Source organism: Mastomys coucha, unplaced genomic scaffold (assembly GCF_008632895.1).
Source record: "Mastomys coucha isolate ucsf_1 unplaced genomic scaffold, UCSF_Mcou_1 pScaffold15, whole genome shotgun sequence".
NCBI lineage: Eukaryota > Metazoa > Chordata > Mammalia > Rodentia > Muridae > Mastomys > Mastomys coucha.
Genome location: NW_022196897.1, coordinates 156686167 through 156704555, shown reverse-complemented (window position 1 = coordinate 156704555; position 18389 = coordinate 156686167). Strand labels below are relative to the sequence as shown.

At 48.2% G+C, this 18389-nt stretch overlaps 1 protein-coding gene across 1 annotated transcript; it reads left to right on the top strand.

The window, feature by feature from the left end:
• The first annotated feature begins 4609 nt into the window (after positions 1 to 4609).
• On the top strand, positions 4610 to 18147 carry LOC116091462 (1,25-dihydroxyvitamin D(3) 24-hydroxylase, mitochondrial). Its single transcript, XM_031372876.1, has 12 exons — positions 4610 to 5248; positions 5409 to 5599; positions 6368 to 6461; positions 8263 to 8359; positions 9651 to 9742; positions 10608 to 10719; positions 11991 to 12136; positions 14230 to 14396; positions 15587 to 15665; positions 16332 to 16529; positions 16631 to 16750; positions 17794 to 18147. Exons 1-11 carry the CDS (start codon positions 4991 to 4993, stop codon positions 16739 to 16741), a joined length of 1545 nt encoding a protein of 514 aa, XP_031228736.1. The 5' UTR covers positions 4610 to 4990; the 3' UTR covers positions 16742 to 16750; positions 17794 to 18147.
• The last annotated feature ends 242 nt before the right edge of the window (positions 18148 to 18389 follow it).

The following is an 18389-nucleotide window of genomic DNA, read 5'->3' as shown; positions in this document are numbered from 1 at the left end:
CACACACACACACACACACACACACACACATATATATATATACATACATACATACACAGGCACACACACAGGTACACACATACACACACAGGCACATACACACATACATACATACATGCACACACAGGCACATATATATATACATATATATATATATATTCACACACACATACACAGGCGCACACACAAGCATACACATACATACACAGGCACATACAGAGGCACACACACACACATAGAAACACACATGCATATACCCAGGCTCACACACAGACACACACACAGGCACATACGTACACACATACACAAAATAAAACAAATCTTTAAGACACCGACTTGCTCACACCACGCTCTTCCTGTTTTAAAAGAGAATGAGAATGGTGCTTTTGACAGTGAACCTATTTAAAAGCCCCCACCCCATCCCCTGTGTGACTGCATTAGAAGTTTTCAAATACCTTTATCCACACTTGGAATAAAATATGGACTGGTCAACTTGCCCTAGTTCTGCTCAGAAACCAGAAGGCAAGTGCTGCCGCCAAGTGGACTCTGTGAGCCACAGGCCGCGTTTCACCTGGGCTCTCTGGGTCTCAACCCATCTGGGGATGGATGTGTGGCGACCTCCGACATTGCAAATGAAGAACCTGGACTCAGAGAAACCAAACATTTTCCCAAACACACACAGCCAGTGAGGAGTGGAGACATTGTTTCAACCCAGAGGTGCCCAGATGAGCACCCGCAGGGTTTACCAACAACTTCCTCAGAAAACAAAAGGTGTATTGTTACTAAACTCTCTGTGTTTTGCTGCAAGGAACCAGGAAAGAATCAATAATCATTCGCCTATTATTGGCTTATTGGGTGCTATTCAACATAAACAGTGTGTGTTATGGGAGGGTCAATCAACAAAAGACAGTAGTTTACAATTTCAAGGAGATTTAAGTAATTGGGAAGAAATACGCAAGAAAAGCCATGGAGCTATAGCTTCGGGTAGTGGGGACCGGGACAGGGGCTGCGTGAGGGGGGCTTTTTTTTTTTTTTACTGTTTTTTAATTTAATTAACTGTACAGTTTCCTAAATCAAAACAATATGACTTCAGCTGCTTGCAAGGTCCAGGCAAGGTGGAGGGTTGCAAGGTTGAGCCCAGCCTAAGCCACTCAGTGCGACACTGTCTTAAAACGGTAGGAATCTAGAGAGTCCATGGGAGAGTGTTTCTCTGGTGTGCACAGGGCTCTGTGGTCAGTCTCCAACACCAGACACACACACTACCACTATGTAGTTGAGCACAAGTATCATGATTGAAACACCCACCTTCTGGGTAGCTTTAAGGAGCCAGGTGTGCAATGCGCAGGCACTACACATTCTCAGACGGCTCCCTTTGCTAGGGACTTTCTGCAGCATCCTCACAGGGGCCTGTGTGGGCATTCTTCCTATTTCTGTGATGTTTGACTTTGGCTGGGAGGTTGGTTCCAACACCTTCTGCTCAACAAATGAAATGTCAGCCCTCCAAATTCCCACAATCCAAAGCAGCTCTCACCCTAGGTCAGCTGAGGCTTGAGAAGCAAAATTGTCTTGCCAATCCATATATTTGAAAGGGTCTTGTATTTCCCAGCACAGAGGGTCAAAATCAAGCCCTTTCCCACCAACAGGTTTCATCCTACACACACACACACACACACACACACACACACACACGCACGCACGCACGCACGCACGCACGCACGCACACGCACAAACTGCCATGTATCGCAGAAGGGCTAGGGTCTAATTAATCTTTGCAGGAGATAGAATTCTCCAGAACAATAGAGGTGGCCTGAGCCTGTCTTGGGGTTGGCGCTTAGGAGCCACTTCCAGATCTTTCATTAGGAATTTCTGAGAGGCTCATTGGATGCATGCCTCACGGAGGCTATGGGACGAGGGAGGCACGAAGCCAAGCCAAGAAGGTTAAGTTCCTGAGAGAATGCTCAGCATAATCATTTTGGTGTTCTGAAACCTCTTCAGGGACTGACGAATGTTCTATTCAATGGACCTGCAAGAAACTTTATGCTGAGACTGGGGACTCTCACCAATGAACACAAGACATGGACGGCTCTGAAACTGCAGTTCTCTTATTTACTATGTGTACACTAGCTAGTAATATCCTGTACTTCCGAGTATCTCTTTGTAATTCATGCAGAGGTGTAGAGCCTGCATTCAGTGCAGCACATGAGTTTAATCCCAGCACTCAGAAGGCAGAGACAGGAAGATCTCTGTGAGTTCCGGACTAGCTTGGTCAACATAGCAAGTTCCAGGACAAGTTCCAGGGCTATATAATGAGACGCTGTCTCAAAGACAAAGGAAACAAAAACTGTCTAACATTAAACTCCCAGGAAAATCTACTTCATCTGAAACTTGTCTCCTTCTTGATTACACAAAATAAAAAATAAAAAGGAAAAGGAAAAGAAATAGTAACTCACTGGCTGAAATAACAAGACAGTTGTCACACACCAGTCTTTGCAGCATCCAGGCACAAGTGAGAAGAGATGAGGAAATACATCCTCCCTCTAGGGATGCACGCTTTCTGCCATGTGCCCAGAGGAGAAAGTTCTGATCCTACCCTCCTCTGGGGCACATCGTCACAGAAGGAATATTTCCAGTATTCTCACCTATTCATGTTTAAGAAAAAAGTGATATGATCGACCATATGATGTTAAACCGCCATCCAGCACTCGAGAGGTCGAAACAGGAGCATGAGGGGTTCGAGCTAGCTGGGCTATGAGACTCTGTCTCAAGAAAGCAATAGAAATAATGATACGTATGGATGTCTACGATGAAGAGTCAGGCTGGGTCAGAAACTGGTGGATTCAAACGCCCTTGGGGTCACCAATGCCTGTGACAATGGGCAGGACGTTTACTTGTTTCAGCTGCTAGGGAGGGATGTTTTCCTTCGCCTGTGTTTTTGACATTGAGCTGAGGTGAAATTTGCCCCCAGTACATATACAGCAGAGAGCTGCCTTGTCTGGCCTCAGTGGGAGAGGACGTGCCCAGTCCTGCAGAGGCTTGATACACCAGGGTGGGGTGTATGGAGAGGTACCCTCTTAGAGGTGAAGGGAAAATGGAGGGAGGAACCCTGGGAGGGGGTACTGGGAGGGGCAGCATTTGAGATGTAAATCCATAAATAAATTATCAAGAAATACATAAGAAGTATTGACGTGAAATCCGTCTTTAGTCACAGGCTCTCCAAAGTCTAACATGTGGAACCTCCATGCAGTGTGTGCCCTACACTGTGTTACATACAGTATAAAGTGTATGTTTCACAGACACACGAAAGACTACATAAACTTATAGTGCGAGCGGTATACTCGGCAGTGCACAATAACAAAGATCTAGTAAATTTCATCTAAATTATGGAATATGTGCAGTTATTGTTTGTTTATTAGCACCGGCCTCTTAGGGGAAATTTGAAATGACAGTGTTGAAGTACAAATTACAAATCGGATTGCAAAAGCTTTTCCAGAAGCAGACAGATGTTTACGGAAGACTTTGCCATTGCTTGGGTCAGAGTAACCTTAGGTCAGGTGACTGGAAAGCAGGGGAGGACATCTCTGCCTCCTGCCTGGGTGCTGGCCACTTTGCATTGGAAAAGCAGGAAACAATATGAGTCACTTTGCATCAGCGAAGACCAATTTCCTTTCCAGAATTAGGAAAGTAAGCTCTGGTCTATCCAGTCACAAAAGCAGGAGTGCCGCTGTGGATAACTCTGCCTGCTTTAGGTGGGCTTTAGGGAGAAAGTGGGGTGCTTGGGAATCTGCGGGTGCCTCTGCTCTGTGCAGGGTGGGCGATGTGCAAGAAGGAAAGACCTGAGGGGAAGAGTGGGAAGCCGTCCAAAGGAAACTGAGCCATGTCCTCTAGGCATTCCACAGTCTCCGGAAAAACGAAGGCCTCTAGCATGCTTTACTGAGGACACACACCTGTGTAGACTGTACATGCACTGATTTATTCCGTTCCTTAACAGCCCAGCCTGAAGCATCGAGGAATCTGGTAAAGAAATTCTGCAAACCGCATTGGGCTTCCTTGCCTAACTAACTTAAGACCCACGGTAAGAAGATTATCTCCTCTCCCCTCCCCCTTTTTGAGGTTCAAAAAGGCAACTTTCCTTCAAAGGAAGTTCTGCTCAGGCTATGAAAACCCGGGATGTTGGAAGGCGGGCGCGCTCTCCTCCACTCGCTTGGCAAGCGCGGGCAGCCTTCCGCGCTGTCCTCAGGGACCTTGCCCGCCCTGCGTGGCGATTGTGCAAGCGCAGCTTCGGGCTCCTGCAAGGCCGGCTGCAGCCTGCAGGAGGAGGGAGAGGAGGCGTGCTCGCAGCGCACCCGCTGAACCCTGGGCTCGACGCGCCTTTCTCAGGTTATCTCCGGGGTGGAGTCCACGGTGCGTCTGCCGGGCCAGCAGCGTGTCGGTCACCCGAGGCCCCGGCGCCCTCACTCACCTCGCTGACTCCATCCTCTTTCCACACCCGCCCCCCGCGTCCCTCCCATCCTTGCCAGCCGGTTCCCCTCCGCTCTACTTAGCTTGCTCATTGGCCACCTCCAGCATGCCCTGTTTCCATAAATACGAGGTCCCTAAGCCAGGGAGCTCAGGGAGGCACACCGAGGTGCATCAGACCTGGCGGGCGGCATCCCTTCGACCCTCCTTGACCCCCTGTGGCTTTAGCCGTCAGAAGTCAAATTTGCAGCTACGGAGGACTCTTCCCAGAGCTACCAAACCCCGGCCGCTCTTCCCCAGCCACTGTGGCCAGCTCAGGGCAGGAACCTGCGCCCCAAGCAGCTGTAACTTGCAGCATCCCTGGGCACCTGCCTCTTCCAAGGCCCTCCTGCTGTACAGCATTTTGCCACACCTGCGGCTTCTGTTTGCCTCTCTTCCCCAAATCGCCAAAACTTCAGAACCCAGAAACACTTCTGAAACACCTTACCCGTTCTAATCCCTGCTGTTCCTCGAGTCCCACGGGTCACCTGCTACTATGAGCTGCCCCATTGACAAAAGGCGCTCCCTGATCGCTTTCCTGCGCCGGCTGCGGGACCTCGGACAACCCCCAAGGTCGGTGACATCCAAGGCGTGCGCTTCGCGCTCGCCAAAAGAGGTGCCCCTCTGCCCGCTGAGGACAGATGGTGAGACTCGGAATGTCACTTCCTTGCCTGGACCCACCAACTGGCCACTGCTAGGCAGCCTACTGGAGATTTTTTGGAAAGGCGGCCTGAAGAAACAGCACGACACACTGGTAAATAGTTTGTTTCCTATTCCCCTATTGTTCCCCGTTCCCTATCCCTTCCCGTCGGGGTGGCAGGGGGAGCTCAGGTGATCCGTCAGCAGCGCGGGGCAGAAGCGCCCGGGGCACCCAGAGGATGCGCGCTGATGGCATTTGGCCCGCCCCGCTGCAGGCAGAGTACCACAAGAAGTATGGCCAGATTTTCCGGATGAAGCTGGGCTCCTTCGACTCGGTGCATCTGGGCTCGCCGAGCCTGCTGGAAGCTCTGTACCGCACAGAGAGCGCGCATCCCCAGCGACTGGAGATCAAACCTTGGAAAGCCTATCGCGACCACCGCAATGAAGCCTACGGGTTGATGATCCTGTGAGTCAGTACCCTCTGCTGGGTGGAGGCGGAGGGAGTCTGGACGTGCGGGACACTGGGGGAGGGGAGTAGTTAGAGTTCCCTAGGACTTTTCTTATGCAGAACGAATACAAAGACCCTGCTCTACCAAGAGCGGTACAATCCTGAAATCGTGCTATAGAGAGTGGGTTCCCCTCACAAGTCATCCAGTGAAGGGATGCACACATGCCTGCCTCCCCCAACAGGACACATCAAAAGCACTAAGCCCTCTTTATTTGGGCTTCTACCTTCCCGGTGTCATCTTGGGCAAGATTTAACTCTAACGTCAAACCGAATATTTTAACGTTGTTTGACAATTTTGTACGTGTTTATAATGTATTTCCGGTCGCTTTCATCACCCAGTGTCCTCTCTGATTTCCTCCACCCACTCCCACCGAGATTCTCCCTTGTCCCAACAAATCTCTCTCCTATTTTCATGTCGTTTTTAATTTGTGTTTATGACTCCCTTGAGGTTGCTTGCATGACCATAGATCGGTGAGGGTTATTTAGAGTACAGGCATCCTGTCGGAGCCTACACCACTGACAAAAAAATGACTACCCCTTCTCTGGCAACCCTTAACCACCATCAGCCATCAGCTCACAGAGAGACACTGTGAGCCTCTCTCTGATGGTCAGTGATGGCTGGTGGCGGCCACGAATATTCGTTGAGATCTAAGATTCCTGAGACTTTTCCAGTCCCTGCTCAGCTTCCTTCGTGGAGCTCGCTCTAACCCTAGCCCTTCTCTGCAGGGAAGGACCGGAGTGGCAGCGGGTCCGCAGCGCCTTCCAAAAGAAACTCATGAAGCCGGTGGAGATCATGAAGCTGGACGAGAAAATCAATGAGGTTTGCACTCTAGGGCCAGCTTTCCTGGGGCTCGCGGCGGCGACAGAGAGCTGTTAACCGCGGGCTTTGGGTCACCGCGCCAAATACAAAGGAGGAGAACTGTGGATCATGGGTGGTTCAAGGGGGTGCTGTCTCTCTCCATCCTTCACTCCTTCCTCTTCTCCCAAGCCTTCTAAAGTAACCCCACCCCACAGAGGGAACAGTTACAAGCTGTCTTGGCTGGCTGTCCCATGGCTTCCTCTAGCTACCGGTAAGCCGGTTTCCCAGTCTTTAGAGCCCCGAGTAGTCTACAATACTCAATGAGATGACATGATGCTTCTAAAAGCCCTAGGCGGCAACATTAAGGCTGGGGGGGAGGGGAGGGGAAGGGGAGAGGCTTTGCATTCGGAATAGGAACACAGAGATAAAGAATCTGGGTGGGAGGGGGTGGGGGAGGCGTGTTACTATAGAGACCGGTCTTCAGAAAATGTAGAGGGATGAAATGCCATGATGTGTCCAGAGATTTCATATTCTATGCTGATGAATGATTCTGAAAAGATTCTGGGCAATGGGCAGACTGTGCCCCCCCAGCCCTCCCCCAAAAGCCCGCACCCCCCGCCTTTTCTAGTAAGGTAACAGATTCAAAGCATTTTTAAAATGCATTACATAAGCAAGCTAAACATGCTCCTCTGTTACCTGCCGGCTCTATGACTATCTATTCATCCCTTGTCTTGGGTATAGCTGGGCAGGCCCTCCATCAGTAAGGTGGTCACATGACTTAGCGTCTCTAAGCCGTTTCTCAGCTGTGACATGGAAAATGGGAGCAGTGGTTGTGCCTCTTGCCCCGTGAGGTGGCAGTGCAGATCAGCTGGGGTGAAACACTTTGTGCCATGCAGGGTCCCTCACACTTGGCAAGGGTGAGCTTGGGTCAGCCCCAACACTGGTGTTAGAGGCCAACGCTAGAGCCCTTGTGTGGCTGCCCCAAGGGTGCAGACCTATCTACTGAGCGAGCTACATCCAGAACTTGCAGGTTTCCCGAGTCCACATTCCACATGCTTCACACAAACTGCTGGTGGGAGGATTCGCCTCTGCCCAGATGTGGAAGTCTAGAGTGGAGCGCTGCTCCAAACTCTACCACCCTCACTGAGCTGCCACTTTGTCTGATTACTCCCTCCTGGTTTATCCACCCAGTCTTCCCAGAAAGGATGTTTTCCTTCTTAAAATATCAAAAGCAGAGCTGGGGAGATGGCTCAGGAGGGAAAGTCCTCGCACTGCAATCATTGAAGGCCTGAGTTCAAATCTCAGTACGGGCCAAGTAGAAACAGGAGGATTCCCGGAAGCTCATTAGCCTTTCAGGTCAGTCAAGTTTTTCAGAGTTCTAGGTTCAATGGGAGACCCTGTCTCAAAAAAACAGGGTAGAGAGCACGTGAAGAAGACATTGAATGTCAACTGTGGCCTCCGCACATCACTGGCACATGCATGTCCCCATACAAACATAAACCTACATCATCACACACACACACGCACACACACACACGCACACACACACACACAAGTGCCAGGGACACTTTTAAAACAAGCCTGCAACTTAAGTTTCAGTGGCTGCAGGAAGAGCTTAGGAAACAACACAGGACAGGCCTGGGAGAAGACTGTGTAATGAGCGCCCATCGCCACCAACAGCAGACACACACTCAGAAGAACCTTCCCTGGGAGAAGACTGTGTAATGAGCGCCCATCGCCACCAACAGCAGACACACACTCAGAAGAACCTTCCCTGCCCCTCCTGTGATACAGATGTGCCTTTCTTGTTGTTTTCTTTAAGGTCTTGGCTGATTTTATGGGGCAAATCGATGAGCTGCGTGATGAGAGAGGCCGCATCCAAGATCTGTACAGTGAACTGAACAAATGGTCCTTTGAAAGTAAGTTCTTGTTCACTTGCCTTTACAGGAGATCTGGGAGGATAAAGCTCCGGTCTCCATAATGGTAGATATCACCAATCAAGACAAGGCCACGCAAACTCATTTTAGTTATGACTTATACTATAGGTCATTGAGGAAGTCATTCGACAAACACTTCTTAAGCAAATACTGTGTGCTAGGCACTGTTAGGTACCAGAGACACATGGAGGAACAAAATGGACAGCCTCTTTGCCCTCACTAAACTACAATTCTAAAATGACAAATACCAGTAAGGACATTCGCAGGAGTAACAGGAGCAGAGACATGGACCTTGGTGAGAGACTCCTCTCTGCTAAGATGAGGGTCAGATGGAAGGGCAGGAAAAGAGAAATTTAGATAGGCCTCTTCAGATGAGTGTTTCAGAAAACCGAGCCGAAAGTGAAAGCCCTCGGCCCAGGCAGGAGTGGAAACACCCGGGTCTGTCCTTAGCATGTTGGCTTGAAGCAAGATAACAGCAGCTGCCCCAGCCTTGCCTCTGTGCTCTACGCAGAGACCAGAGGGAAACGGGAAGAGGAAAACAGATTGCTTTGTTGTCTTCTTGTCAAAAAAGCAAAGGGATCATGGGACACACACACACACACACACACACACACACACACACACACACTCAGTGGAGAAACAGCCTGCCTGCAAGCCTGACCCAAACCTCACACAAATCTAGACACGGTAACACAGGTCTGTAATCCCAGTGCTCCTATGGCAAGATGGGAGACAGAGAGAGGAAAATCCTGGAATACTCCCCAGCCAGCTAGCCTGGTGCATGACATTGCAATCCATGTTCAACTACTAGACCTAGCACAGAGGACACAGGTATTATGTAATTCAAATTTTCTCTGTGCAAAAAGTTTTAAAGACTAAGGAATCCTATTTGAAAATAGGTTGATCCTAAACGACATTATTAACAGAGAAACCCCTGTTGTGGGCAGGTAGGTACTGGAACCAATTCCATAGCTCATCCGTCCCCAGCCCTTCATCTCTGAGCCACTGGCACCTCTGTCCTCACCTGCCTGTGACTGACTCAGTGTGTCTCTCACCAAGTGGTTTCAAAGCGTATGGGTCATGTGTTCCCGGAAATGACTTCTAGAGAGAGAAGAGAGGGTCCTTGCCCTCCTCTCTCACTCTTTTTGCGATTTTGTTTTCTAGAAGAGACCACAGTCTCATGAGACACACAATTCAGTCTTTGATAGGCATGTAGTCATAGACTCTGACATGGCTACGGTTAAACAACAGTAGTGATTATTTTCAATGACAGGCATCTGCCTTGTGCTGTATGAGAAGAGATTCGGGCTCCTTCAAAAGGACACGGAAGAAGCAGCCCTGACCTTCATTGCAGCCATCAAAACGGTAAGCAGGCCCTCTGGACGGCATGTCCTCAAAGCTAGAATTCAGAGTAGCAAAGGTTATTCCTGTGTCTCCCAAGGAGGAGTGTTGAACTTACTTATTTTTAATACTTAATTCATTCCCTTTGATACCTATATTCTACTATATACATGTGCACCAATCATAAAAAAAAATGCCAAGTCCATTATATCAGTTTAGGCAAAGTTACGAGAAATATTATTTTAAATATATTTAAGGTATCCGGATTAATGGTCAGTTGGTTAAAAGATACCTTTTAAAGTTTCTAAATGTTGCAGATTTTAAAAGTTTTGACTGGTTTGAGTAATTTGAGTTACTATAGATAAGATGAGATTGATTTGGAATTAAGGCTATACAATAACAGAAACTGGAGCAAATAGACAAAGTGTAGTTTTCCAGTTTTTCCTTCTTTCTATACAATCAGGACACTAAAAACTGGGGCTGGTGGAACAGGCCTATCATACCAGCTGCTTGGGTGAGGTCCTGAGGCGAGATAATTGCAAGTTTTAAGCTGGTTTTGGCTACAGAGTGAATGCAAGCACAGGCTAGACAATTTAATGATATTTTGTCTCCAAATAAAAATAAAATAAGAGGGGTACGCAATGAATTAGATGCTTTTTTAAGCAACCAGGAGATCCTGGGTTCAATTCCCAGTACAACCAAACATGAGACAGATACCTTTTTATTAAACACAGCACAGAGCCGTCCTTGAGTTGAGCGAGAGAGATGGTGTCCTTTGACTGTCACCCTTTGGAGATACAGAAGGGTCTGAGTTAGGATCCTCCCTCTCCATGGAGAATGCAGGCTTAGAGAGAAGATGGCGGTGGTCAAGCTGCTGTGTTTCTTACAGATGATGAGCACCTTTGGGAAGATGATGGTGACCCCCGTGGAGCTGCACAAGCGCCTCAACACCAAAGTGTGGCAAGCGCACACGCTGGCCTGGGACACCATTTTCAAATCAGGTGAAGGGGCCACCCTGCCCACTGCCTACTGCCATCCCGTGACCCTGAGCCTATGTCTAGGAGAGGCGTAGTGTGACCTATCTGACTGAACCATCACGATTGTCCCATGGTGTGGCTTCTCCTACTTTCTAGAGTTTTCTGTGCTCACATGCAGAGCTGGTAGAAGCAGGCTCTCTGTAGTCTGCTCCGCTCAAACAAGAGCTTCCGAGGCACACTCGGGTTCATGTGTGGTGCTTGGCCCTGTGTGTCACCTCCTTTGCATCCTCGATTGCCCCATCTCTAAAGTAACAAATGACACTAACTCCCTTGTTGGTAGAACTTTTAATGTGCCCAGTAGAACAACAACTTTCAATGTGCCCATTGTATTGTAATATTTTGATAGTTAGGGCTATTTCTGCTCCACAGGGTATTAGGTTTAATCCTTATACAAAACCACATAGTCAACTCGTTTTTGAGTTCCCAAGGAATGGTCCTGAGACACACCTAAGGAGCTATCCGAAGCCTCCAGTTAGGCCGTGCTTCAGTACCAAGATGCCAACTGTACCACAGGCAGTGGCCCTGCCCACTATCTCCATGGCACCACAGGCAGTGGCCCTGCCCGCTATCTCCATGGCAACCTTAGTTTGGGATCTGCCCACATAAAGAATTGAAGTGAGACAGTCATCTGAATGTGTTTGTTTTATAAATGCTAAATGTTATCAGTATTTCCAGGCACGATACTTGCTTATGTGCCTACTAACATGTGTCCAAGTTTGGAATATGCACATAAGTCCAGTTCCCATCCCCCCTCATGCTGATCCTTTCTGAGCTCCGAGCTTTTGATCAGCAAAATGTGATTATAGGCCCCAACAGCTTCTGCCCCAGGAGCTTGATAGAAATGAAGCCTTCAAGGTCATACATACGTGGTGGTTTGTGCCTTAAGTACCAGGCAGACACAATCATCTATCTGTGAGTTTAAGACCAGTCTGGTCTGCGTAGCGAGTTCAAGAACAGCTAGGAGTACATAGTGAGTCCCAGCAGAGAGAGACGGACTTTAGGCTCCCTCATCCCTGATTCCGAATCAACACTTTTGGAAGATGCCCGGTGGATGCCGAGAAGCCGATCCATGTCAGACTCGACCAATCCTTGCCAGCGTGGGGAGAGTATTAACTAGATACTTACTGAACTAGCAAATCGTCAGTGTCCCTGTCAGGACTCGGTGCTGCAAGCTTTTCTTGGGTTATTCTCCTTATCCTGATTTTCAAACTCTCTCTCCTTCTCTCCTCTGACAGTCAAGCCCTGCATTGACAACCGACTAGAGAGATATTCCCAGCAGCCTGGTGAGGATTTCCTTTGTGATATTTATCAGCAAGACCATCTTTCCAAGAAAGAACTGTATGCGGCTGTCACAGAGCTCCAGCTGGCTGCGGTGGAGACGGTGAGGGCTGGGAACTCAGCTGGTTAAAGTCTATTGGGCGGTTTGGTTTCCACGATGAGTTCTTAAGCAGCTGCTGAAATCATTCTCTTCACCAGAGTTACCCGAGCAGCAGCAGCCTCACAGAACTGGTAGTAAGAGTCCTAGAGTGAGCCCGGTAGGAAATGCAAAGTGTGGCCTTTTTGTGCTTAAGGGTGCGGTAGTTACTGACTCTAATAACGTGTACTCCAATGAAAAAATACTGAGTAAGCTCTAGCCAGCACCACGGCAGAACTGAAACAGGAATTTGGAAATAGGTGTCTGTGCTCTGGCAAGACAATTTAACTTTTTCAAGCATAAGGGCTAGAGAGAGGGAGAGAGAGACAGAGAAAAGAGAGAGAGAGAGAGAGAGAGAGAGAGAGAGAGAGAGAGAGAGAGAGAGAGAGAGAGAGCGCACTCAGTTGGTGAAATACTAGCTGTGTAGCCACAAGGACCTGAGTTTTATACCCAGAACTCAAATTTTAAAAGCCAAGTGTGGTTACTCATGTGTGCAATCCCAGGTTGGTATGTGGAGAGAGGGGAATCCCTGAGGCCAACCAGGCTAGAAACCCTGCCTCAGAAAATGAGGTAGAGTCAACCTCCATCCAGCTTCTACATGATATGTAAACACACACCACACACACACACACACACACACAATCGCTCTTTCAGATAGTGGTATATACACGCCATGAGGGGACATTTTAAGCAAGGGAGTAAGCTGGCCAATTTAAGCTTTGACAATTGGAGGGGTGGAGAATGAACCTAGTAAGGAGAGCCAGTTAAGGATGTGAGTGCCCACCTCATCCTCCCCAGCAGAGGTCATGCCAGGACAGCCTGAGCCCTTGAGGTTTCCTAACCCACTTCCCCTGGAATTAAGCTCTGCAGTTTTCCTGAGGACCCAGACCAAGTCCCCTGGATGTGGCAAAACTGTAGTTACCTACCTCTGTGGAACACTGGCCCTTGTGGTGAGGCGAGACCTGATATGGTTATACACCTGGTCCAGTCCTGTTTACTCTGAAAGTCACATTGGGTGGACAGAGGGATTTGACTGCCTTTAATTTGGAGGCCACGCCCTCTTCCTGTTCTGTAATAACGCCATGCAGGGTTTATTTCAGCTGAGGCCACTGGCCCTCTGACACGAAGAAGCTTGCCTGGGAGGCATGCTCTTCCAAAAATAATAAATGCCAGTTGGCTCTGAGCCATCCTGCACTCTGCTCCTTAGTGTGAGTGGGTCATGACACTTAGTCACAGCGCCTCGGTGTCTGCAGGGGGAGGACGTGACACCGAATTTTGGAGACTCTTTGGCTTAAATTAGTTTAAGAGCAGCCAAGTGCGTCTGACTCCTGGTGGTGAATATGGTGGGTGCTCCTCATTACCCTCACAAAGGATGCCAACGGTGCCCTTTAAAAGACCACTGGCCTTGTAAGAAAACCACCGCTGGCTTCTTGGCATACCTGATTTGATGTCAGAATTCACTTCCTCTTCTATTCTCTTTTGGCAAGGTGTCGAATTCTCCTGTGAGGGCACTTTACAATGTGGCTGAAGTCCTGATAGGGCCTTTTCGTGTTTGTGGTTAATTTAGGGAGTAGCCAAAAGACCGTTTATTACATTCCAGAAGGGCTATGTCTTACACATTTAATTCCATAGAGAGCGTCTCATTAGTGCCATCAGAGCTCCCATCCTCTCTTTACTCTGTTTTAAATAAGTTTTGCCCATTAAACAAGTTCTACTTCAATTTTTATTTTGAGGCCCTGATGGATTCACATTTAGGTCAGAGGATGGAAAACAGAGAGGACATCTTTGTATCTTGCTCCTGTTTCCCCCTAGTGGTAGCATTTCACATAGCAGTAAAATTTGGCACAGTGGAGAAATGAGTCTGGACCCTCCCCAGATTTCCCCCTCTTGCCAGTTGTATGCGAATTTGTTTATGCCCAAGTAATTACACGCGATTGTAGTTTAGACAGGGCCTTTTTTTAGCCTGACAAAGATTTGAGGCTGGTCATCGACAGACTCTTATCTCATTTGTTTAAGACCAGTCATACACAGACTCTCATCTGTGGCCGGTTGCTTTTCAGACCGCAAACAGCTTGATGTGGATTCTCTACAATCTATCCCGGAATCCCCAAGTGCAGCAGAGACTTCTTCGGGAAATCCAGAGCGTGCTGCCTGACAACCAGACGCCACGGGCAGAAGATGTGAGGAATATGCCCTATTTAAAGGCCTGTCTAAAAGAATCCATGAGGTATGGCCACACCTCTGGGTCAGTACACGAGGACAGGTTCTCTTTTACTTTGGCAGTTCACTATGTCCCTAGAAAAGGACTCCTTGGAGACATAGCAAGGAAACCCCAAGGCGCTCCTCCTGGTTTATTATACACATCTATCAAACTAGAGAGAAGAGCCTTGGAGTGGTTATATGATGTTTATATCACTTGCTTTCCAAACCCTGTGTGTGGGCCAGTCCTATTAAATCCTAGAAAGTGAATTTCTTCCTCTTGAAGGCAATAGCAGCCTGCCTCTAATGGACGCTGTCAGTCGTAATGGGGCCCCGCCCCTTACGTAAGGTGTGCTTGTAGGGTTCGGCCTCTAATGGATGCTGTCAGTCATAAGGGGGCCCCGCCCCTTACGTAAGGTGTGATTGTAGGGTTCGATATGCAGGCCAAGCAAGAGGATACGGAGATACACGTCTCTGTCTTTGAAGACTCTTCCTGGGAAGTAACCCTCCTCCCATCCTTAGCTTAAAAGGAAGCAGCACTGCCTCTGTGGGAAGCAGCAGAATAGAAAAAACGCCAGGCCTCGCGTGGCGTATGGGATGCATATAGAGTGAATGGAATGGAACAATTGATGAGCCACTAGTTAGCCTTAGAAGAAAATCAGTGTGATGAGCCACTAGCCAGCCTTATAGAAGGGATTTGACTAACATGATAAGCAACAAGAGACACACATATTGAGAAGATGGGATTTCGGGCTGGAGAGATGGCTCAGCCATTGAAGGCTAGGCTCACAAACAAAAATATAAGAGAAGATGGGATTTCTTAAAAACAAGACAGAACAGCCCTTAGCTCCTCGATGGTCGCAGGCAGAGCGTCTGGTTATTCCCACTCCTCTCTCCCAGCCCCCCCCCAGATCCACCCCTTCCTGTCACCCATTCTCTGCCTGCCTTTCTTACCACAAGTCTAATTTGTGTTGCCCATATATATGCTTGAGAACAGAAGGAGGGTAGTTGATCTATCGGGGGGCTACACCACTAGGCAAACCTGGCTTTCCCTCTCCCAAGTGCTCCTCATGGGAGTTGCCCAGAGCTTCTCATGGAAAGAGATGGGGTGTCATTCTTGTCCTGACTGTGACATTTCTCATTCTGTCTGTATTCCTAAGGTTGTCAGAAAACGAGGGGTTTGTGGCCACATTTACAATTCTGATTTTGACTTTTCAGGCTTACCCCAAGTGTGCCATTTACAACTCGGACCCTTGACAAACCAACGGTTCTGGATGGATATACACTACCCAAGGGAGTAAGTAGAATCTGCCTATCTGTTTATTAGCAAAACTTGGGTTGATTTCACTTCTCAAGAGTTTGTCGAATCTCCCTGAAGCTTTTTGCTGGGAGAGCAGCTGTTGTGGAAACCCAGGGAGGACAGAGCATCATCGTTGGCATGCTACTTAGTACAGAATTAGAGGTGGCAGCTCTTGAGATGCAAACATGGACTCTCTGTGAGTGGTCCTGAGTGAGTTCCAGGGAATCTGTGAGCTTCATCCTTCCTCATCTGAAAACTGAGGAGAGATGAGGTGGTTGAGAAAATGGAACACAAAAAAATGCAGAGTTCGGGGTCTGGGGAGGGGGTGCTGGGGGGCCAGAGCACTTGCTGTACAAGGCTAAGACCTGGGTTTGAATCTCCAACATCCATGTGAAAAGCTGTTTGGACCATCATTGTGGGACAGGGACTGAGAAAGGAGAATCCGTGGTTCTTGCTGGCTGCCAGCTTAATCCAGGTTCAGGGAGAGAACCCAGATGTCTTCCTCTTGCCTTTGCATGTGCACATGGGTACATGCACTGCCCACATCTATGCACACATGTCGTACTATCCCTAACATATGTCAAGCAATTCATCATCATTGTATTTTCGTGAGTTATTTTTGCTACTGATTTTTTTTAATCATCTTTTTCTACGTGTTCTTAGACGGTGTTAACACTAAACACCCAGGTGCTGGGTTCTAGCGAAGACAATTTTGAAGATGCTAGTAAGTTTAGACCGGAACGCTGGCTTCAAAAGGAGAGAAAGATCAATCCCTTTGCTCATCTCCCATTTGGCATCGGGAAGAGGATGTGCATCGGGCGCCGGCTGGCTGAGTTACAGCTCCACTTGGCTCTTTGCTGGGTAAATGTCTTCACTGGGTTTCTACAACCCCCATCCTGAGCTGTTCCACAAAGCAGGAGGCAGGAGGGTTAACACCTCATTTATCTCAATGTGTGTTACAGATAATCCAAAAATATAACATTGTGGCTACAGACAACAAGCCCGTGGAGATGCTGCATCTTGGCATCCTGGTACCTAGCCGGGAGCTGCCCATTGCGTTCTGTCCACGGTAGGATGCTAAGGTGAGTGTCTGGGTCCCTGTTGTCTTCGGGTACCTTACCCAACCAGGACTGAGCAAAGTTCGGAAGTGTCTGCACTCAGCTTTCTTCTCTCTCTCTCTCTTTCTTCCTCTCTCTCTCTCTCTCTCTCTCTCTCTCTCTCTCTTTTCTTCCTCTCTCTCTCTCCTCTCTCTCTCCCTTCTTTTTTAAAGATTTAATTTGAATGTGTGTGTATGTGTGCCCCAAGAGTGTGGGTCCCCGCAGAAGTTAGAAGAGAGCATCCGATTCCCTGTATCTAGAGTTACAGACCACTGTGAGCTGCCCAAATGATGGGTTGCTGGGAACCAAATTCAGGTCCTCTGTAAGAGCAGCAAGTGCTCTTAACCGTGGAACCATCTCTCTAGCCCCACCTAATTTCTCCTCTTAAGAAAATTACTGAATTTTTTTTTCTTTTAACATGGGCCCAAGTACGTCACTCAAGCCCTGTGCTAAGAATTACTTCTGTAGTCAAACATGAGCTTTCTAAGTCTGGCTGGTTTCTCCTAATGCGCATTGCAATGGAATCAAAGCCATTGATGAGACTCTAAAGTGGGATGGAAAAACTTTATTGTCTGATGTGGAAGGTGACACTCCCATGGCTTGACAGTCACATGCTTGTGCTTGAAGCAGCTCTCTCAGCTCTGCTCTCCCTTTCCATGATCCTGAGTAGGGGTTGGTTCAGGGTCAAGAGGAGGAGCCACTGAGGCCTGCGGACCATTTAAAGGAGAACACTGTTACTAAGGAAGCTTTGAAGGAGGTCCCAAGAAATCCAGACGTCATTCCGTAGTGTCCGTGGTAACAGAAAACTGTCGAATTCTGAGGCCACATGAAGTGCCTCTCACAGGAGGCCAGCGTAAGAATTATTCTTAATGGCAAGGTCCCGGGCATCAGCAAAGCCAGAGTGCACACGTCACTCAGTGAGCTACACTTTTGGCAGATGCCCATGACAATTTTAATTTTAGCTTCTTGTTTTCCAACAGCTGAAGTACACTTTGTGACATACGATGGGTGTCTAATTGATTTTACAGATTTCTTTCCCCTGCTCCCCCAATCAAGACCAGCAATCCCCCTGCAAGAGAACTGCTTCTGGCTTCTGTATTCCTAGACGGCAAACTTCAGGGACCAGAGCATGGGACAACCTGCGAAGCACGCGCACAAAGTTTACTGCAGAATGATTCTGAAAATGATGTTTACTAAGCCGATTACTCAGGGAAGCACATGGAGGGGCGGGAATGCCAGGCGCCGCCCACTATACTTCACCACATGTTTACATTAGCCAACCAGAGCCCTCAAGAGCCTGCCCTCAGTGTCTTCTGTGTTATCCCGGGGAAGCTGCGAGCCAGCTACTATAATAAAGGTTAATAAGTATTTCTGATGCAAAACCCAAAAAGGCAGATTTAATTCCCGTTTACACTTGATGAAGACCTACTATGGCATAATTGTCTGAGTGGGACTGACAAACCATTTATTATACTCGGTTTTGTTCACTATTTGAGGAAACACCAGTTGTAAACGGAGCTAAACATTAGGTAAAGGCTCTCATAAAGCTATTTTTCCTGCTTACAAGAGGAAACATTGATAGAAATTAGACACAGTCTACTTAAAGAAGTTCTACAGTGAAGCC